The 23,669-nt window shown below is 33.3% G+C and overlaps 1 protein-coding gene across 1 annotated transcript in view; it reads right to left on the bottom strand.

Annotated features, from left to right (window-relative positions):
- Window positions 1-23,669, bottom strand: part of SHOC1 (shortage in chiasmata 1) — a 124,852-nt gene that overhangs the window by 49,058 nt on the left and 52,125 nt on the right. Inside the window, exons 10-12 of the mRNA XM_074280881.1 lie at window positions 9,496-9,927; window positions 1,349-1,459; window positions 407-583 (exon numbers count right to left, since the gene is read on the bottom strand). Coding sequence (XP_074136982.1) covers window positions 407-583; window positions 1,349-1,459; window positions 9,496-9,927 — 720 coding nt within the window. The remainder of the gene's footprint in view (window positions 1-406; window positions 584-1,348; window positions 1,460-9,495; window positions 9,928-23,669) is intronic.

Raw genomic sequence — 23,669 nt, 5'->3', positions numbered from 1 at the left:
ACACATAACAAACATACACTTTAAGGCACTCTATGGGTATGTTATTCTATAGGTATATAAATGGCAGGACTGGGATTAGAATACAAGTTTCTCTAACTCCAAATTCAGCACTTTATGGTATGTATTTTACCAAATGTAAAGTCTGAATATGGGTCTGACAATAAGTGGCATGTCTGCCACTTAAGGATCAGCCTAGAATTCTGAGTTGGCTACCAGTTGGCAGATTTTTCGGCTATAGAAATAAAGAAACTGCAGTTTATGATCTTTATTGGAAATTTTTAAAAAATGTACATATAAGCATCATCTGTGTATTTAAAGGAATATTAACATACTTTAACTCTATATACTGTACATATAAGCATCTATCTGTATATTTAAAGGAATATGAACTTATATTTTTACTCACCTTGAAGAAAAACATCATTTATTATTTTTTCTTGCTGCTTTAAGAAAAATCTAGTTTGGTCAAAGCCAAGAGTGGCAAATTTCCAGTTTGATATAGGAAGATTATCATGGCAAGCAAGTTCTTTTAATAAAGGAGTCGCTATTGCTTCTAAAAGGCTATATGCTTGGCATTGGCTGTCTGGCAAAAACAAAAGTGACAAAGACCAGTTGGTACTTGTTGTATAGATGATATGCTCTTGTTGATTAAAAAACTATATTACTTTTCCAAAAACCTGTCATGAAGGCATAAATATCCTTTGTGTGCTTGAAATCTTAAATTTTTTTAGGGACAGGACCAGGAGGGCTCTCAAAGGCCCATGAGAGAGTTCTTATAAGAGAAACTGATTTTCCATAATAATTCATTTTAATGAAGGAAAAAAGACTTTAATCTATAATTAAATACAAATAGGCTTACAAAAGAACAATCATATTTTAGAGTGCATTTACTAATTATCCAATTCCATATAGCACTGTATAAAGATTATTATATACTTGTATTATCCTACATATGTAAAATCTAAGAGCTGCTTTGACATGGACAATAAAAAAAAATCTTAATATAATATGAACAAATAGTAAATTATTTTAACCACACACAAATCAAGGGTAAAAGATAAATCAGAAAGCTATAGAAATTTCATTTCATTTCCAAAATTAGCAGAGGAAACTAACTTTTGTTTTCTTGGATAAAAGTACAAATGGGAGAGATGACTTGGGATGGGAACATGGAAGGCGCATTTGGAAAGAGCTTGAATGTACTAGTAGTGAACAAATGAAAGGGACTTTGATTAGGCAGAGCTGAACCAAATGAAACAAAGTGTAATAGACATGATAAATAAATGTAGTCTTGGTCATCCTAGTGAAGTAATTTATATTTAAATAAACTTTACAGTTTATAACATACCTGTTGCTTGAATTTCAATGACATTATTTATTTCCTTTTCTTGATTCTTCTTAGGGGATAGCTCTCTACAAACAGCAAGACTTTCTTCTTCGAGAATCAAAGTACATTCGTCTTTGTTTTGCATTTTGGATTCTAAAACATAATAAATTTATATATTCAGGAAAAACTCATGTCATTTGTAAATCACTTAAGTAGGCTATACTTTTTTTAATCAAGAAATTATAACCTTTTCAAGATTACTGTAAATTTATGAATATTCAATTAGAGTATTTCTTGAATTATGTAATGAAGTAAAATTAAGATGTTTCATTATAGAGTGGGAATGGCTAGTTCTCAAGAGATATAGACTTGCAAAGCTCAAGTTCTGGCAGGTTCTACCATGCTGGCAATACTTTTAGTAATACCCTGCATGATTGTGATAGATTGTGATTGCTTTCTGGGCTCAAGTCTAGCTGAGTATGGAGAGGTTCATCCCTAGCAGGCACAATCTTCACAATTAGTGAAGACTTCTTTGCTTAAGGAGAAGGGGAGGGAATAAACACTTATATAGCATCTACTGTGCACCAATCACTATGTGAAGCACTTTACAAATATTTTCTCATCTGGTCTTCACGAAGACCTATGTTATGGTTATCCTCATTTTACAGGTGGGGAAACTGAGGCAGAGGTTAAGTGACTTGCCCAGGGTCACATAGCTAGTAAGTATCTAAGATTAGATTTAAACTTAAATCTTCCAAAAATTAGAGCCTTCATGGCAACTCATGATACAAAGAAAAAGATAAAATAGTTTTCAGTCTAAGAAATTCCTATTTGCTTCTATGGGAATGGTTTTAAAAAAACACTGGAAAAGGGGGCAGAGGGTATTGACTAAGTATTTTTAAGACTATATAAAATACTAAAAGCTTTAAATGTGAATTCTTTGTCCAATAAATGGCTATATTACTAGAGGAAATAAATCAGATTGATACTGATTTTCTCACTATTTATGAAACTAGAGGACAAAATGAAGTTAGAGCTAAACAGAACTATTCACAGGTTCTCCTTGGAGAAGCAAATAAAGCACTTGATTTTATCATGTACCCAAAGACAACAAGAACCATAATTTTGTGAGATGATTATACCAACTCCCTTGTTACTTTTATGATAAGGACTTTCAAAAATACTATACTGAAGATAATTTCAGCTGGTCTACAAGTACTATTGTGGGGGATAAGGACGTCAGGAAAACCTGTGAACATCATAAGATGTTTCAAGTTAAATCAACACAAACACTTTGGCATATAATAGCAGCAAAAGTAAACAGACTTGGATCTATAATGCATCTGTAGTTGGATCTGTGACTCAAGTGACATAAGATGAAAGGGCATGGTTCATAATTGTTTTGTATCTTGATGAAGGAAGGGACCAAATTAAGAAGCTCATAGATATACATAAATATCAAGGTAAAATGTAGTGGGAAAAGAAGTAACTGCCCTAGGAGCCAAAATATCTGACTTAGCTTTAGAAATAATTAGCCATAAGATATTAAGTAATTAGTTTCTGTGGGATTCAGTTTTTTCATCTTTACATGGGAGATTAAACAGAATTATCTCTAAGATTCATTATATTTCTAAAATAGGGAGACAGCATCATAAAAAGAACTCTGACTCTAGAATCAGAGGAGCTGGGTTCAAATTCTATTTCTGATATTTAATATTTATATGATCTTGTGCAAGTCATTTAAACTCTCCTAGGCATCTATCTACTCATTTGTCAAGAAAGACCAGATGACTTCTACTGTCTCTTTTAGATCTATAATCTATATTTTATCTATAGTATTTCTAGCTATGCTATATACAATGAGGGGGCATTCAAAAGAAATATGATACACTGTATTACTATAATATGGCCCTGATATTAGGCAACATAAAACTAATTTTTAGTAGAGTTGAAACATTTTTGGCTAAAAATGTAACATTTAACAGTATTTGTTATTTTAAAAGTATATTAATTAGTAATGAAATATATAATTAAAATAGTTTATTTTTTAAATTTTTAATTATTTTTATTTTTATTTAAATAAATTAAATAAATTTAATTATTTAATTAAAATAATAAAAACTGTTATCCAGTAATCAACATTTCAATTTTACATGTGTATATTCTCAAAAAATTTCACAAAGTTTATTTTTGTGTGTACAGTTAGCATTCTCCATTACAAAAAACCATTTCTCCAGTGATAATATTTAAAAGGAAAATTGGCTAGATCTAAAATAACTGTTTTAACTATCCTTTAGGTGTAATTCCTCTTATGATCACTAGATGGTAATATACTCTCAAAAGCGATATTCTAATTTTAACATGTTTAGAAAGATTTTCTGAAGTCTTGATTTATTCAGCTTTTGCATATATATCTAGTCAAAGTGGTCTAGTCAAAGCAAGTTTGCTATTCTTCATACAAAGTACTCCATCTCTCATCTCCATGTATATTTTGCATAAGGTTGTCTTTAATGCCTAAAATTCAATTCTTCCAAACTTCTGCCTTTGAGTTTCAAGAGTTTGTTCAGTGAGGCTTTCTCAGGTGCAACTAGCACCAAATCACCTTGCAGCTGTCACTATAGGGAAACATTGTATTCCCTGGCTGAATTGTAAACTCTTTCAGATCTGTTTTCACTTTTGTCTTTAATCTGCTTTGCACAATGTTTAACACTAAGCTGGCTTTAATAAATGCTTGTTGACTGATTACTAGTAATAAAGCATAGTTAAAATAGAGGGGAAAAAGGCCTTCAGTTTATCAAAAATGAGCTTAAAATGTTAATCTTAATACTTTCTATAAACTATTAGTGATTGAGGTATTTTATTGTCAGAATATTCTTATTAACACTTCGCTAACTCTAATGTTGGAATTTTTATATTCATTTGTACTATTCTAATTCCAGGATTAGCAACCCCCAATATCTCTGCCAGGAAGTGATGATCTTTCAATCCTTGGGTGTTTACTTTTTTTATTCACACATAGCATTGTTCTTGCTATTTTTCTCTTATCCTAATGTTCTTCTCCACAATCTGCATCCTGGGTATTCAATAAATAAATTCTGAATTAAACAAATCCATGCTGTTAGAGTTGTAGCATAACGTAAAGCTATGATTGCTAATTTTCTCTAGAATATTTGTAAGCTATTTATAAGCTTTAAAATAATGCTTTTTTGACTCCAACACCTATAACCTATTATATTCAAGGCACTGTAAGTCAAATCAAGGGGATAAGAATGCCCATCTGGTGTGTTCAACATATAGTTACTAGTTCTTTGGACTGGAATATTGTTAATAGCTAATAATGGCTAGCTTTATTTTATTTTTTAAATATGCACTTTAAAGTTTGCAAAGAACTTTGTGTTTTATTATATATACATATATGCATATACACATACCTATCTATCTCTCATTTGATCATACAACTCTATGTGAATAATAATAATAATAATAATAATAATAATAATAATAATAAGGGATAAGGGTGCCAGGATAAATAGAAAATATTAACTTGAATTTTTAGGCAACAGACTATGAAACGTTTATCCAAGAGCTAATTGTGACTACTGCCTGATTGTTAATAGCAACAAATGTGAATTCTTATATTTGTTGTATAGACCCATATTATTAACCTTAAAACTTAAATTAGTAGCAAAACTCAAGGACCCCTGCCAACAAGTATGAATGCTAAGTTAAGATAGTATCCCAAAGAAGGTGTAATACTTGCATAACTTTACAATATTAAAAAAAAATAAAAGAACAGCAAATGTATTGAATAGAATATGTCTAATGGGAAAAGCTGCAGAAGGCTCTATATTTTATAAATAGTAGTTTCAGTTACAAATATAAAAATTTTTTAAATGTACATGATATGAAAAAACACTATGTTTTTCTTTACAAGATGTAACTTTTGCTAAAATTACATCTTGAAATATGTTACTATATTATAATAACATTACAAAGTTCCTTTCTACTGTAAAATCTGATTGAATTATATGATTTTCCCCTATTTTATGATACTGTGATTTCTCTCATTAGGTTCGTGAAAATACTATTTTGATATGGTGAAAAATATCAGTGTTAGGCTTTAAAGGACTACCTTACTTACCTTCTTTTTGACCCTCATTCATAATAACTTTAGGTTCTGACACGATGGTCATATGTTTTTTCCTCAAAATGATAAAGTTGCTCAAAGGATCCAAATCATCCTCACACTTTCTACTAGGTTCAAAAAATTGAGTATGATATACTGATGAGGTGTATGGTTCAACAATTAATGATTTGTAATCTAGTGATTCATAAGTATCTTTTTTTCCTCCTTCTTCAACTGCTATAGAAACTAATTCTTCTGTTTTTCTCCTTGTCTTTTCTTCTCTTGTTGGTTTTTCAACAGATGTACACATATTAGAAAGACAGATATATGGTATACTTTTTGAAGGACTCTTTGGAACAAGTGAGAAATTATCATCTGCAAGATCCTCTTTAGAAGCCACACAAGGAGGAGAGCTTTTGAGTTGAACAACAATATCACTTTTTTGATCAAGATACCCTGAAAATAAAAAATAAAAGATATGCTTGATGATATAACATACCTTCCATAAATAAATATCCTTACAAGAATAATTTTTGTGGTGCTTTAACATTTAAATGTGCATGATATGAAAAAAACACTATATATATATATATATATATATATATATATATATACATATATATATATATATATATATATATATATATATGAGTTTTTCTTTATTCACACAAAGTTGCACCTTGAAATATGTTACTATATGTTATAGTAACATTACAAAGTTGTTCCTTTCTACTATACAATCTGGTTGAAATATGTGATTTCCCCCTATTTTATGATAGTATGATTTCTTTCATTAGGTTCTAGAAAATACTATTTTGAAGTGGTAAAAAAATTAGGGTTAGAATTTAAAGGACTCCCTTACCTTCTTTGTGACCCTCATCCATAAAAATGTCAGGTTCTGATAGGATGGTCATATGTTTTTTGCTCAGAATGATAAAGTTGCTCAAAGGATCCAAATCATCCTCACATTTTCTGCTAGGTTCAAAAAATTCAATATGGTTTACTGATGAGGTGTATGGTTCAATGGTTAATGTTTTGTAGTCTAGTGATTCAAGAGTATCTTTTTTTTCTCCCTCTCCAACTGTTATAGAAACTAGTTCTTCTGATTTTCTCCTTGTTTTTTCTTCTCTTGTTGGTTTTTTGACAGATGTACACATATCAGAAAGACAGATATATGGTACACTTTTTGAAGGACTCTTTGGAACAAGTAAGAAAGTATCATCTTCAGGATTCTCTTTAGAAACCATACAAGGAGAAGAGCTTTTGAGTTGAAAAATAGTATCAGTTTTTTGATCAAGATACCCTGAAAATAAAAAATAAAAGAAATGCCTGATGATATACCTAACATACCTTCCATAACTAAATTTCCTTATGAGAATAATTTTTGTGATCCTTTAACATGTTTTTAAATGTGCATGATATGAAAAAAAAACACTGTAAATATGAGTTTTTCTTTACTCGCATAAAGTTGCACCTTGAAATATGCTACTAAATGTTATAATAACATTACAAAGTTGTTCCTTTCTACTGTACAATCTAATTGAATTATGTGACTTCCCCCTATTTTATGATAGTATGATTTCTCTCCTTAGGTTCTTGAAAATACTATTTTGATATGAAGAAAAATATCAGGGTTAGGCTTTAAAGGACTCCCTTACCTTCTTTGTGGCCCTCATCCATAATAACTTCAGGTTCTGACAGGATGGTCATATGTTTTTTTCTCAGAATGATAAAGTTGCTCAAAGGATCCAAATCATCCTCACATTTTCTACTAGGTTCAAAAGATTCAGTATGATTTATTGATGAGGTGTATGGTTCAATGGTTAATGTTTTATAGTCTAGTGATTCAAAAGTACCTTTTCTTTCTCCCTCTCCGACTGTTATAGAAACCAGTTCTTCTGTTTTACTGCTTGTTTTTTCTTCTCTTGTTGATTTTTTGACAGATGCACACAAATCAGAAAGACAGATATGTGATACACTTTTTGAAGGACTTTCTGGAACAAGTGAGAAATTATCATCTATAGGTTTCTCTTCAGAAGCCATACAAGGAGCAGAGCTTTTGAGTTGAACAACAGTATCACTTTCTTGTTCAAGATACCCTGAAAATAAAAAATAAAAGAAATGCCTGATGATATACCTAACATCCCTTCCATAACTAAATTTCCTTATGAGAATAATTTTTGTGATCCTTTAACATGTTTTTAAATGATATGAACATGATATGAAAAAAACACTGTAAATATGAGTTTTTCTTTACTCGCATAAAGTTGCATCTTGAAATATGCTACTAAATGTTATAATAACATTACAAAGTTGTTCCTTTCTACTGTACAATCTAATTGAATTATGTGATTTCCCCCTATTTTATGATAGTATGATTTCTCTCCTTAGGTTCTTGAAAATACTATTTTGATATGAAGAAAAATATCAGGGTTAGGCTTTAAAGGACTCCCTTACCTTCTTTGTGGCCCTCATCCATAATAACTTCAGGTTCTGACAGGATGGTCATATGTTTTTTTCTCAGAATGATAAAGTTGCTCAAAGGATCCAAATCATCCTCACATTTTCTACTAGGTTCAAAAGATTCAGTATGATTTACTGATGAGGTGTATGGTTCAATGGTTAATGCTTTATAATCTAGTGATTCAAAAGTATCTTTTCTTTCTCCCTCTCCGACTGTTAGAGAAACCAGTTCTTCTGTTTTACTGGTTGTTTTTTCTTCTCTTGTTGGTTTTTTGACAGATGTACACATATCAGAAAGACAGAAATGTGATACACTTTTTGAAGGACTCTCTGGAACAAGTGAGAAATTTTCATCTGTAGGTTTCCCTTTAGAAGCTATACAAGGAGGAAAGCTTTTGAGTTGAACAACAGTATCATTTTTTTGATCAAGATACTCTGAAAATAAAAAAATAAAAGAAATGCTTGATGATATACCTAACATACCTTCCATAACTAAATATTCTTACGAGAATAATTGTTGTAGTGATTTAATACGTTTTTAAATGTGCATGATATGAAAAAAACACTGTAAATATGAGTTTTTCTTTACTCACATAAAGTTGCACCTTAAAATATGTTACTAAATGTTATAATAACATTACAAAGTTGTTCCTTTCTACTGTACAATCTAATTGAATTATGTGATTTCCCCCTATTTTATGATAGTATGATTTCTCTCCTTAGGTTCTTGAAAATACTATTTTGAAATGGTGAAAAATATCAGGGTTAGGCTTTAAAGAACTCCCTTACCTTCTTTGTGGCCCTCATCCATAATAACTTCAGGTTCTGACAGGATGGTCATATGTTTTTTTCTCAGAATGATAAAGCTGCTCAAAGGATCCAAATCATCCTCACATTTTCTACTAGGTTCAAAAGATTCAGTATGATTTACTGATGAGGTGTATGGTTCGATGGTTACTGCTTTATAGTCTAGTGATTCAAAAGTATCTTTTCTTTTTCCCTCTCCAACTGTTATAGAAACTAGTTCTGTTTTACTGGTTGTTTTTTCTTCTCTTGTTGGTTTTTTGACAGATGTACACATATCAGAAAGACAGAAATGTGATACACTTTTTGAAGGACTCTCTGGAACAAGTGAGAAATTATCATCTATAGGTTTCTCTTCAGAAGCCATACAAGGAGCAGAGCTTTTGAGTTGAACAACAGTATCACTTTCTTGTTCAAGATACCCTGAAAATAAAAAATAAAAGAAATGCCTGATTATATCTTCCATAACTAAATATCCTTACCAGAATAATTTTTGTGGTGATTTAACATGTTTTAAATGTGCATGATATGAAAAAAAAAAAAACACAACACTGTATATATGAGTTTTTCTTTACTCACATAAAGTTGCACCTTGAAATATGTTACTAAATGTTATAATAACATTACAAAGTTGTTCCTTTCTACTGTACAATCTAATTGAATTATGTGATTTCCCCCTATTTTATGATAGTATGATTTCTCTCCTTAGGTTCTTGAAAATACTATTTTGAAATGGTGAAAAATATCAGGGTTAGGCTTTAAAGAACTCCCTTACCTTCTTTGTGGCCCTCATCCATAATAACTTCAGGTTCTGACAGGATGGTCATATGTTTTTTTCTCAGAATGATAAAGTTGCTCAAAGGATCCAAATCATCCTCACATTTTCTACTAGGTTCAAAAGATTCAGTATGATTTACTGATGAGGTGTATGGTTCAATGGTTAATGCTTTATAGTCTAGTGATTCAAAAGTATCTTTTCTTTCTCCCTTTCCAACTGTCATAGAAACTAGTTCTGTTTTACTGCTTGTTTTTTCTTCTCTTGTTGGTTTTTTGACACACATGTCAAAAAGACAGATATGTGATACACTTTTTGAAGGACTTTCTGGAACAAGTGAGAAATTATCATCTGTAGGTTTTTCTTTAGAAGCCATACAAGGAGAAGAGCTTTTGAGTTGAACAACAGTATCACTTTCTTGTTCAAGATACCCTGAAAATAAAAAATAAAAGAAATGTCTGATTATATATATAAAACATACCTTCCATAACTAAATATCCTAATAAGAATAATTTATTGTGATGATTTAACTCACATAGCTTAACTATAATGTATGGTAATTTTACCTATTTTCAATTCTGAAAACTTAAAATGTGTTCCTTTTATAGGGTTATCTACAAAGATAATTAAATTTTAGTGCAATATATTTAATTCAAATTTAAAACTCATTTTAAATATTTTATTCTAGAATCAACTGAAAGTAAAAGATAATATTTTTAAAACCAATAAATTATAGTATTTATGAACTTTCACCCTGGTATAAAACAATTAGTTTTTATAAACAACTAATTTTTATTGACTTCTAAACAAGTATATATAAGATTATGGATAACTTTGGGCTCTTCCCTATTAATCTAAAATCTCTATTAATATAAAGTAAAATCTTTTAATCCTTGAATAGACCTGTGATTTCATTAATGTATTTTCTACAGCAATGTAGATTATAACCTACATATGTCTGCCCACTTATCCTCCACAATTCTTGTCCTCTTATAAAAGACCAGGGATGGCACATTAAATGACTAGGACACCTTCTTGTGTTCTCTTCATAGTCCAAGGATATCAGTAGAGCATGCAAACTACTCTTGTTAACCTCCTGTTCTTCTGTGATCCAGCCTATGTTATTTCTATCTTTTTATCATATACTGATGACTTTGATGATTGACTTCTGCCTAAAGAGCAGACAAGCCATTCTAGTAAAAGAAACAAGATATATGGGGGAAATAGGGAAGGGTGTCAAGAGCCAAGTTGATTCACACCAGCACCATCACCTGGATCCCCATCTTCCTAAGACCCCAAAAACTATTAGAAGCCAAGGCTGCCATCCACCAAGATCCCTGGAAATGGCAATCCCCCTCTTTCCCTGCCATATTGCCAATCATGCTTCTAGACTGGTTTTAGACTAGACATAATTGAGTAGAGAATGGGTTCACAATCCTTGCCACCAAGACCCAAGAGCTGACCATTAATGAGTAAGTAAGCTTGAGAATCTCTGGAATGTTTGTATGAATGTTTTGATATATATTTCCAGAACAAATATAGCACTTAAAGATGCTCTGGGAACAAACTCTGAAAGAGGTATGATCAGGCAACTGCTTCTTTAGTAGCTCTACGTACTGAAGATATAGAAAAGAAACTTCTTGCCATCAAAGTCCTTGGCATTGTCAAATGAATATCAGAAATAGACATGGTTTATATCAGTAGAAGTAATATTTAAAAAGATTCATTACCATTGGCTTTGCTGCTACAAAAAAAGCAAAGAACAATGGGACCTTTCTATGTCTGATATGTGTTATCTTCCTCAACAGAATATAAGGAGGGATTGTCTTTTTTTAATATTTGAATCACTAGTGCTTAGCATAGTGTTTTGAACATAGTAATCACATAGTAAATGTTTTTTCATCCATTCCTTTATTTCATTGCTTATCTTATAAAAATGTTTGTTTGTAATGGATTACAGTATAATTCATACCCATCATGTGGCTCTCCAGTGCTATTTGGGTGATCAATTTTTAATGAATGTTAATGTCAATTTTATTTTATTTAATATAAGCTTTAGCAATAGCTTTGTTTCTACCACAATCATTTTTGAAAATATCCCCACTTCTGGAATTGAGCCTTCCTTGCGAATGTGGCTAGAAATCACATAGCTTGAAAAAGGAATCTGTGGGTTTTAGTATATTGCAAACTCTATATAAGTAAAAAATGTGATATGACAATTAAAAAAAAGATCATGACTATAGACTGCAGCAAGATAGGCAGAGTTCTAACATTAGGAAGGTAATAAATGCACTGTATTCTACTCTGGTCACACAATACACTGAATATTATATTCAGTTCTAAGTGCTACATTTTAGGAAGGGCACTGATAAATTGGGGAGCACCTAAGGAGGGCAACCAGGATTTTGAAGGGTTTTAGGTTCATGACACATGATCAATTATTGGACCCTGTTATGTTTAACTTTGAGAAGAAATGCCTTAGGCTCAGAAATGTGTTACAGTTAGCTTCGGAAAGAAATAGATGATTGTTAAGTTATCAGTGTGAGCATTTACACCTTAGAAATCAGCAAATGCTACAAATTAATGCTTAATTTATTATGTTGTTGACTGTGTAGGCTTAAGAAAATGATGAGAAAAAAATGTTAATAATGTAGATTAGACTTAAAAAGTATTCCTCCCCCAAAGCTGGTTATTTAATATTTCAGCACATACATGGACATAATCTGTCTTCAAATATCTGAAGGGCTGCCAGGCTTTACTTCAGAAGGCAGAAGAAGGAACAATGGGTAAGATAAAAATAAAGTTTATAAGATACTTTACATGTGATATAGATATCTTCATTCTACAAATAAGGGATCTTTGTCTTAGAGAAGGTAAAGGATTTGTCTAGAGGTAGTGTCAGAGGCAGAATCTAAATGCAACTCTTCTCTACTCTAAATTGACCACTTTATCTACTATGGAATTGAAAACAAGCAAGTCTAGACTTGAAATAAAATTAAACTTTCTAACTATTAAACATTCAAAAGAGAAAAGGGCTACTTTAAAAGATAGTGGTCTTCCCCCTAAATGGACTTCTTCAAATATGAGTTGAATAGTCATCATTTATAGATATGTTGGGGAGGAGATTCTTATTCAGGTATAAAATGGACTAGATCTCATTTAAATGACTCAGGTATGAATTAGACTAGATGATCTTATAAATGAGATTCTGTGATTATGGGTGAAAATAAATTGTACTTAAAAAGGTAAAAATGAAAGTATAATTTATAAACTATAGGCCAATAAGTTTGACTATTCCTAGTAAAATTTTTGAACAGTGAACAACATTTAATGAAAATGATTAAAAAACAACAACAAAAATACATCATGGCTTAACCAACAACAGCAATCATTTATTAAATACTTACTATTATGGTAGGCTCTGGATATTAGTTTAGCTTGTAGTTCAAAATCCATTTGCATGGTACTGATATATAAGAAGTGGAATTAGTGAGAGCTTTGGAAAAGAGCATGCTTTTCTGGTTTTTAACACCAACATAGAAGAAAAAATGCAGTTTAAGTTTAAGGGATCTATTCAGGAATAGATCCCTGACAAGAGAAAAAGACAGTGGAAAGATGGCATATAGAGGAGTCAGAATCTTGAACTTGTCCCTTTCCCCAGCTTGCTTCATTATTAGACACTTCCCTCCTCAGGTAAGATCTGGGATTTTCTGTCTTCCCCTCTCTGTATCTTTCTCTAAGAATCTCTCTCTGTTTTTCTCTGTCTCAAAACCCACTCTCAATGAATTTACGTTCTAACAAAGTGATACAAGTACATGTATATGTAGCAGAAACATAAAACTAATAGACACACACACACACACACACACACACATATATGAAATAGTTAAATATGAGGCAATTTGGGAGGGCAATAGCAAGTAAATGGATCAGGAAAGAATCATGCAGAAAATGATGCTTAAGCTATATTTTAAAGGAAATGAGGCAGAGATAAGGAGGAACTGTATACCAAAAATTAGGAATGAAATTGCAAAGTTTGGAAGTGGGATATGGAGTGTTGTGTTTTAGGAACACAGAGAAGGCAATCTGGCTGGATCAAAAAGTATAGGAGAGGCAGTAATCTACAATGAGGCCAGAAAGATAGACTGGGATTAGATTGTTCACAGCTTTAAAATTTAAAACAGCAATGTTTCTATTTTATCCTAGAAGCAACAAGAAGTCCCTGGAGTTAGATAAGTAGGTGATATATGTAGTCAGATCAGTGTTTAAAGAAAATTACTTTGGCCAGTTTATAGGACTGACTGCAATAGGGAGAGACTTAAAGCTGTTGGAATAACTTAGGTGGGGATAGCCTTATATAAGGGGATAGCCTTGGATTTGGCGCAAGGATACAAAGTTAAATGAGGACTAGTAGCAGTGCAGAGTCCCCTGTAAAGGAATTTACAGACCTGAAAACCTAAATTGATAAAAGAAGTTTATTGTGGGGTTTGGAAGTAAAGTTTAGTTAGTAAAGTTGAGGGTAGTGATAAGAGGGCACTGGAGCTACAGGTCTGGTGGGCAGAAACCCTTGACATTGTAAGGATGCCAAATTTGGAACTTCTACAAAGAGTGGACTCCAGGGTTTCCCTTTTAATCTAAAGGGGCTCGTGGGTGGAGTCCCAGATTGGCTCCTGGCTGGGTTTCAGCCAGGGTTAGAATTTGAATAGAATTCAATGGGTTTTTAGATAAGGAGGAAGCTGTTTGTGGAGGTTGGGAAACCTGAGCAGATCATTAGAATGGGGGCTAGGACAGCCCAAGTTAGCTCAGATCCATTGGGGGCTGGGAGAGTCTGGTTATCTCCCATTGGAATTCATAGGGGTTGGGAATTAGAAAGGAATCTTAACCCACATCAATGGGATCAATATAAATATATATTTTTAAGACAGTGTATATTTGTCTTGGGGCAAGTAAGTAGTATAGTGGATAGAGCATGGGGATTTGAAGTCAAGAAGACCTAAATTCAAATCTGATCTTAGATACTTTGCCCTAGGCAAATCACTTACCCCTGTTTGTCTTAATTTCTTCATCTATAAATGAGCTGCAGAAGGAAATGGCAAACCACTCCAATATCTCTGTCAATAAAATCCCAAATGTGATCAAAAATAGTAGGACATAACTGAACAAAATAAAATAAATTATAATTGTAAATATTTGCTTTAATCAGTTACCAGTACTGATTTGGCAACAATAAATTTCTAGCTCAGGGAATAATCCTTTAATAAACAGTTTTAAGATGCTTATAGGAAGCAAAATGGTGGAGAAAAGAAATTCTAAAGTGGCAGAACCTACCAAAAAGGACAGGGTAAAACAATTTTCCAGCCCAAGATAACTTATAAGGTCAACAGGAAAAATCTGTTAGATATAATACAGGCTATACAAGTGCTGATCAGACCCCAGCAAACCAGGGATTAGGCCTTGAGAATGATAGCAGCAGCAGCGGCTACTTTTGAAGCTCTCAGCTTACAAATGGTAAGTGTATCAAACAACTAGTCAGAGTATTACAGGGCTCTCTTTTTTGGCACTGGGGTTGGAACTCAGACCATACTCAGATCCAAATGGCAGTCTTGGGGGGAAGTGCAATACTTGCACACCACAGCTTGTAGCCTCAATCAACGAAGCACTATAGTCTCAGTTCCAAGACAAAAAAAAAAAAAAAAAAAAAAAAAAAAAAGAGTGCTATGGTCACTCACAGACCAGAACAATGGCTAGGAGAGGAATAAACATCCCTAGAACATATCTCCTTGGAAGAACTGAAAGTTTATAGATTCCCAGAACTAGCTGTGAAAACAGCAACACAAAACTCCTAAAGCTTGGGACAATGGGCTTTTCACCCTGGAAGCAAAACCCAACTTTAGCAAAGAGTTATAAGTCAAGAAATGGGCTAGAAAAATGAACAAACAGGAAAAAAAAAATAAAGTTAATGTAGTGACAAGGAAGATCTAAAACACACACTCCAAAGAAGATAACAAAGTCAAAAATTCCTATTACCAAAGTATCAAAGAAAAATGTGAATTGATCTCAGGTCATGGAAGAGCTTAGAAAAGATTTGAGAGAGATAGAGGAAAAAATAGGAAAGACATGAGAGTGATGCAAGAAAACCATGGAAAAATGGCAACAGCTTGGTAAATGAGACACAAAAAATACTTAACAAAATAATATCTTAAAAAGCAGACTAGGCCAAATGGTTAAAAAAAGAAAAAAAAAAAAAAAGATACAAAAATCCAATGAAGAGAAGAATGCCCTAAAAAGCAGTATTGGCCAAACAGAAAAAGATATACAAAAATTCATTGGAGAGAACACTTTAAAAAGCAGAATAAGCCAAATGGAAAAGGAGGTACAAAAGCTCAATGAAAAAAAATAATTCCTTAAACATTAGAATCGAACAAGTGGAAGCTAATGACATCAAGAAACAATAAAACAAAACCAAAGGAATGAAAAAAAAAATAAAAGAAAATGTAAACTATTTCACTGGAAAAACAACTGATTTGGAAAATAGATCCAGGAGGAATAATTTTAAAATTACTGAACTACCAAAAAACCAACATCAAAAAAAGAGCCCAGAGAGCATCTTTCAAGAAATTATCAAAAAAACCTGACCTGATCATCTAGAATCAGGGGTAAAATGGAAATGGAAAGAATACACCTCCGGAAAGAATACAGCTCCTGAAATAAACTCCCCAAAGAAAACTACCAGGAATATTATAGCCAAATTCCAGACCTCCCAGATTAAGGAGAAAATATTGCAAGCAGCCAGAAAGAAACAATTCATGATTCACAGAGCCACAGTCAGGATAACAAAAGGTTTGGCAGCTTTTACCTTAAAGAAGTGGAGGGTTTGGGATATGATATTCTGGAGGGAAAAGCACCTAGGAACCAAGAATCACCTACATAACAAAGTAAGTATAATGTTTCAGGTAAAAAAAAAATCTATGAAATAAAGGACTTTCAAAGTATTTCTGATAAAAAAAAAAAACAGAGCTAGATAGAAAATCTGACTTTCAAATGTAAGACTCAAGAGAAGCATACAAAGGAAAACAGGAAAGGGAAATAATAAAGGACCTAATAAGGTTAAACTTAATTTACATTCTTACATGGGAAGATGATATTTGTATCTTATAAGAATTTTCTCATTATTAAAGCAAGAGCAAGAAAGAGGGAGAGGGCACAAGTGTTGAATTGAATATGATGGGATGATATCTAAAATAATACAATTTGAGGAGTGAAAAAGAGGAATATACTGGGAGAAACGGAAAAGGAGAGGCAGAATAGGGTAAATTATTTTATATAAAAGAGGCAAGAAAGAGCTTTTACAAGTGGAGGAGAAAGTGGGGGAAATGATGGGGAATGCTTGAACCTTACTCTCATTGGAATTGGCTCAGAAAGGGAATAACATACAAATTCATTTGGGTATAGAAAGTCATTTTACTCCCAAAAAAATTAGGAGAAGGGAATAAAATAATGGAGGGGGGGGGCGTAGGGCTGCTAGATAGGAAGGTGGATTGGGGAAGGTGGTTGGTTAGTTATTGTTCTTTGTGCCTACAGAGGACCAAAAAAACATCACTGTGTTATAGTCCAGTTATAGTGTATCTGACTGGCTGATCAGATTAGTGTGAACTCAGAATGCTCTATCACTAATTGGGCACAAATAGTTCCTATGAATATCTGGGGTGGATTTTCTAAATTTGTGCATCATGTTTTCTTTGAGCTACTTCAATTCTGCTATGCTTTATGAGCACAGCACATTCTCTGATGAGGGCATACCATTCTGGATGCTCCTATGCCAATGTCTCTCATATTCTACAATAAATTTCAAAGTTCTTAAGAGAGGCTTTGAAAGTGTTCTTGTTATAATTTTTTCTGTCCATCATGGGAGCACTTGCCCTGTGTAAGTTCTCCATAAAATAAATCTTTTTGGCAAGCATATGTTTGGCATTTGAACAATATGGTTAACCCAATGGAGTTGTGCTTTTTGCAGTAGAGTTTGGGCAGGTTAATTCAAGAAAAGACCTCAGTGTCTGGTATCTAATCTGCCAGGTGATCTTTAGAATCTTCCCAAGACAATTTTAAATGGAAGTGATTCAGTTTCCCGGTATGGTGGTTTCACAGGCATACAACAATGAGGTTAGCCCAATGGCTTTGTGGATTTTCAATTTAGTAGTCAAACTAAGACTTCTCACACATTTTCCTTTGGAATCTCCCAAACATTGAGCTAGCTCTGGAAATGCATGTGTCAACCTCATTATCAATGTGGACATTCCTGGAAAGTATACTGCCAAGGTACGTGAACTTATCTACAACATTCAAAATTTTCATTTTCTGTAAATGATGATTCCACATATGAATGGTTTGGTGCTGGTTGATGGAGGACCTGTGTTTTCTTGTTAGACCAAATTGTTAGACCAAAATTAGCACAAGCAGCACATAATTGATCTACACATTGTTGTATCTCAGCTCCAGAGGCTGGATTAAGTGCACAATCATCTGCTAAGAAATTATGTACTAATATTCTTTCTACTTTAGTCTTGGCTTCCAGCCTTTTTAAGGTGAAGAATTTATCATCTGTGCAGGAACTGACCTGATTGCTGTGTTTGTCCTCATTGAAGGTATTTGACAACATGGCTGAAAACATTACGATAAGCACACTTGCAAGCATTCAACCTTGTTTCACTCTACTGGTGACTCGGAAAATGGAAGAGCATCATCCATTTTCCAGAAGCTGGGCAAGCATACATACCATCATGAAATTGATGTACAAAATTGCTGAGCAGTCATATTTTGACAATTTTCCATAAGTCCTTTCAATTGATAGTGTTAAAGACCTTGGTCAGCTATATAAACATTGTGTACAGACTTCCATTCTGCTCCTGGCATTTCTCCTGGAATTGTTGGGCAGCAAATACTACACTGACTGTTCCTGAGCCCTTTCTGAAGCCACTTTAGCTTATTAAGGAAGACTGTGGCAAAAATCTTGCCAGCAATGACAGAGAGAGAGAGAGAGAGAGAGAGAGAGAGAGAGAGAGAGAGAGAGAGAGAGAGAGAGAGAGAGAGAGAGAGAGACACTCCTTGCTTCTTTTCCCTCTCCCTCCATGATTGTCACAGGACAATTTATTCCCTTTTGTTATGGGCCAGAACTTGAAACAAGATGGAATTGAGGAGACAATGGTTAAATCTAGTTTAGCACTGATTTAATCCTACAACAAATAATGGGTTCCTATTGACTGATGTATACTCAGTGTAGAGCACATAAGCAAGAAGCTCTCATGGCCAAAAAAGACAAGTGCACTAGAAGCTCTCGGAGGCTGAGACAGATTCATTCCATCATCAACCTTTGTGGTGGCTGGAGGCTGAAGCACAAACCCTTTGATTTGGAGAGATTCAGAGGGCAGAGAAGGAGGCAAGAGCTCAAGTTCTTGGAACCAAGGAGAGATAGGCCTCTAAGAAAGCTAACTGGGCCCCAGGAAAGGAGACAAGACTTTGAAGGAGTCAATAAAGGATTTGGACTTTAATACCTGGCTGCACTTGTAATTACTGAACTGAAACGAAGGCAGGTCCCAGAAACCCAACAAAAGACATTACATTTTGGCGAGAACATTACACCCTTTACTTTTACTGAGATAGATGATGGAGGCATCCTTGAACTCCTGGGGGATAACCTCTTGTTAAATGATCTGGAAAATTTCAGTCAGCTTTTGTTATGAGTAATGGACCCCTTACCTCGTAAAACTCAACTGGAATAAAATCACCATTTGCTTTGCCATAGAAAAGACGCCTAATTTTAATTTAAAACTTCTTCAGTTGGAACGTAAGCTAGGGAGAGACTGACTTCAGCTTGAAGTAAATGGTCAATGCTTCAGCATTGATTGATGATGGTTTGTTGAGAACACTATGGAAGTGTTCAGCCATCTCTCTAGGATCACATTCTTATCATTAATCAATGTGATCCTATCAGCACTGCATTGCTGAGATACACCATAGGTTTTTATCTCATAAATAGTCTTCAGGGCATCATACAAAATATTTGGAATTGTTACTATTAGCATAAAACTGGATTTCATCATGTATCACTCTAAGTTTTTCTTGTATGTTACTTTTGATGGAATTAAATGTTGCCTTTTTATTTTCCAAATACATTCAAAGTTAGCTTTCAAAATTCACTTTTGCAACCTCTTGTATTTCAAATTTTTTCCTCACTTTCCTCCCTTCCCGTAGATAGCAAGCAATCTGATATAGGTTAAACATGCAATTCTTCTAAACATATTTCAATATTTGTCATGTTGTGCAAAAAAAAAAATTAGATCAAAAGGGGAAAAACACAAGGAAGAAAAAAAAAAAGCAAACAACAACAAAAAAGATAAAAATACAATGCTTTGATCTACATTCAGTTTCCATAATTCTCTCTTTGTTTGCAGATGCTGCTTTTCATTATAAGTCTATTGGAATTGCTTTGCATCACATTGTTGCTGCAATTGTTGAAAAGAGCCAAGTCCATCACAGTTGATCATCACCTAATCTTGTTGTTACTGTGTACAATGTTTTATTGGTTCTGCTCACTTTATTAGCATCAGTTTAAGTATATCTTTCCAGGTTTTTCTGAAGTCAGCCTGTTCATCATTTCTTATAGGACAATAAGAATAAGAACAAAAATAGAACATACACCATAACTTATTCAGTAATTCTCCAACTTATGAGCATCCACTCAATTTCCAGCTCCTTGCCATTACAAAACGAGCTGCTACAAACATTTTTGCATATGTGGGTCCTTTCCTCTCTTTTATAATCTCTTAGAGATATAGATCCATTAGAAATATTGCTGGATCAAAAGGTATGTACAGGTTGATAGCCCTCTAGACATAGTTCCATATTGCTCTCCAGAATGGCTGAGTCAGATCACAATTCTACCAACAATCCATTAGTATTGCAGTTTTCCCATATCCCCTGCAACATTTATCATTATTTTTTCCTGTCATCTTAGCCAATCTGAGAGATGTGAAATGGTACCTTAGAGCTATCTTAATTTGCATTTCTCTAATCAATAATGATTTAGAGTATTTTTTCATGTGACTACAAATGGCTTTAATTTCTTCATCTGAAAATTATCTTTTCATATCCTTTGATCATTTATTAATTGGGGAATGACTTATATACTTGAGTCAGTTCTCTATATTAAATGCTCTCTTCAATTAGAGTAGGTAATGAGAAAACCAAATTATCACTCTTTGCAGATAATATGATAGTGTACTTAGAGAATCCACTAAAAAACTACTAGAAACAATTCACAATTTTAGCAAAGTTGCAGGATACAAAATAAATCCAAATAAAACATTAGCATCTTTATATGTTACCAACAAAGTTCAACAGCAAGAGATATAAAGAGAAACCTATTTTTTAAATAGTTTTTATTTACCAGATATATGCAGGGTAATTTTACAGCATTGATAATTGCCAAACCTTTTGTTGTAATTTTCCCCTCCTTCCCCCCCCCCCAGGATGGCAGGTTGACCAGTACATGTTAAATATGTTAACGTATAAATTAAATACAATATATGTATACATGTCCAAACAGTTGTTTTGTTGTACAAAAAGAATCAGACTTTGAAATAGTGTACAATTAGCCTGTGAAGGAAATCAAAAATGCAGGCGGACAAAAATAGAGGGATTGGAATTCTATGTAGTGGTTCCTAGTCATCTCCCAGAGTTCTTTTGCTGGGTGTAGCTGGTATTGCTCTATTGGAATTCATTGTTGAAGATGGCCACATCCATCAGAATTGATCTTCATATAATATTGTTGTTGAAGTAGATAATGATCTCTTGGTCCTGCTCATTTCACCCAGCATCAGTTCATGTAAGTCTCTCCAGGCCTTTCTGAAATCATCCTGTTGGTCATTTCTTACAGAACAACAATATTTTATAATATTCATACACCACAATTTATTCAGCCATTCTCCAATTGATAGGCATCCACTCAGTTTCCAGTTTCTAGCCACTACAAAGAGGGCTGCCACAAACATTCTTGCACATACAGGTCCCTTTTCCTTCTCTTTCGGATATAAGCCCAGTAGTAACACTGCTGGGTCAAAGGGTATGCACAGTTTGATAACTTTTTGAGCATAGTTACAAATTGCTCTCCAGAATGGCTGGATGTATTCACAATTCCACCAACAATGTATCAGTGTCCTTGTTTTCCCACATACCCTCCAACATTGTGCATTATCTTTCCCTGTCATTCTAGCCAATCTGACAGATATGTAGTGGTATCTCAGAGTTGTCTTGATTTGCATGAGAAATCCATTTTAAACAGTTGTAGACAAAATAAAATATTTGGGAGTCTACCTGCCAAGACAAAGTCAGGAACTATATGAACACAATTACAAAACACACAAGTAAAGTCATATCTCATCAATTGGAAGAATATCAAATATTCATGGGTAGGCTGAGCTGAAATAATAAAAATGAAAATTCTACCTAAATTAATTTTCTTTTTCAGTGCCATGCCAATCAAACTGCCAAGAAATCATTTTACATAGCTAGAAAAAATTATAACAAAGTTTATCTGGAAGAACAAAAGGTTAAGAATTTCAAGAAAATTAATGAAAAGATGCAAAGGAGGCTGTTCTAAACCTAAAACTATATTATAAAGCATCTGTCATCAAAACCATTTGGTACTGGCTAAGAAATAGAGTAGTTTATCTGTGGAATAGGAATAGGCAGAAACTAGGCATTGAGCCATACCTAACATCCTATACTAAGATAAGGTCAAAATGGGTTCATGATTTAGACATAGTGATAATATAAACAAATTAGAACAAAAGATAAGTCTACCTCTTAGATCTGTGGAGAAGGAAGGAATTTATGGCCAAAGAAGACCTAAAGTAGGAGCAACTAGTTGGTGCAGTGGGTAGAGCACCAGCCCTAAAGTCAGGAAGACCTGAGTTCAAATCTGGTCTCAGACACTTCCTAAACAAATAAGTAAAATAGAAGAATGTTATGGAATACAAAATGGATAATTATTATATATTATGTAATTATATTAAGTTTAAAAGGTTTTGTACAAATAAAACCAATGCAAACAAGATTAGAAGGGAAGCAGTAAACTGGGAAAAAAAATTTTACATCCAAGGATTCTGATAAAAGCCTCATTTCTAAAATATATAGAGAATTGAAATGGTCAAAGGATATGAACAGACAATTTTCATTCTTTTTTAGGCAGAATTGCATTTTTATTATTTTAATTCAGCCTACCCATGAGCAATTGGTATATATTTTTAGGTATTTCTTTTTATTAAAGCTTTTTGTTTTTTTTAAAATTAAAGCTTTTTATTTTCAAAACATATGCATAGATAATTTTCAACATTCACCCTTGCAAAAACCTTGTGTTCCAAATTTTTTTCTACCTCCCTCCTCACCCTTTATCTCAGACAGCAAGTAATCCAAATATATGTTAAACATGTGCATTTTTTCTAAACATATTTCCACAATTTTCATGCTGCACAAGAAAAATCAGATCATAAAGGAAAAAATGAGAAAGAAAACAAAATGCAAGCAAACTAGATGCAGATGGCACTCTCATCACAAGATTATTGGAACTGGCCTGAAAAGAACTGCTGAAAAGAGCTGCATTCATCAGAATTGATCATTTTATAATCTTCTTGTTGATGAGTACAATGTTCTCTTGGTTCTACTCAGCATCAGTTCATGTAAGTCTCTCCAAGCTTCCTGAAATCATCCTGTTGGTAGTTTCTTATAGAACAATAATATTCCATAATATTTATATACCATAACTTATTCAACCATTCTCCAACTTATTTAGCCATTCTCCAACTGATGGGCATCCATTCAGTTTCCAGTTCCTTGCCATTACAAAAAAGGCTGCCATAAACATTTTTGCAATGTGCCTCCTTTTCCCTTTTTTATGATCTCTTTGGGATACAGGCCCAATAAAGACACTGCTGGATCAAAGAGTATTAACAGTTTGATAGTCCTTTGCATAATGCCCTCCAGAATGGTTGGATCAGTTCACAGTTTTCCCACATCCCCTCCAACATTCATCATTATCTTTTCAATTTTCAGAAGAAGAAATTAAAACCATTTCTAGTCATATGAAAAAATGTTCTAAATCATTATTGACCAGAGAAATG

Source organism: Sminthopsis crassicaudata, chromosome 1 (genome assembly GCF_048593235.1).
Source record: "Sminthopsis crassicaudata isolate SCR6 chromosome 1, ASM4859323v1, whole genome shotgun sequence".
NCBI classification, from domain to species: Eukaryota; Metazoa; Chordata; class Mammalia; order Dasyuromorphia; family Dasyuridae; genus Sminthopsis; species Sminthopsis crassicaudata.
This window is presented reverse-complemented; position numbering and strand designations above follow the sequence as displayed.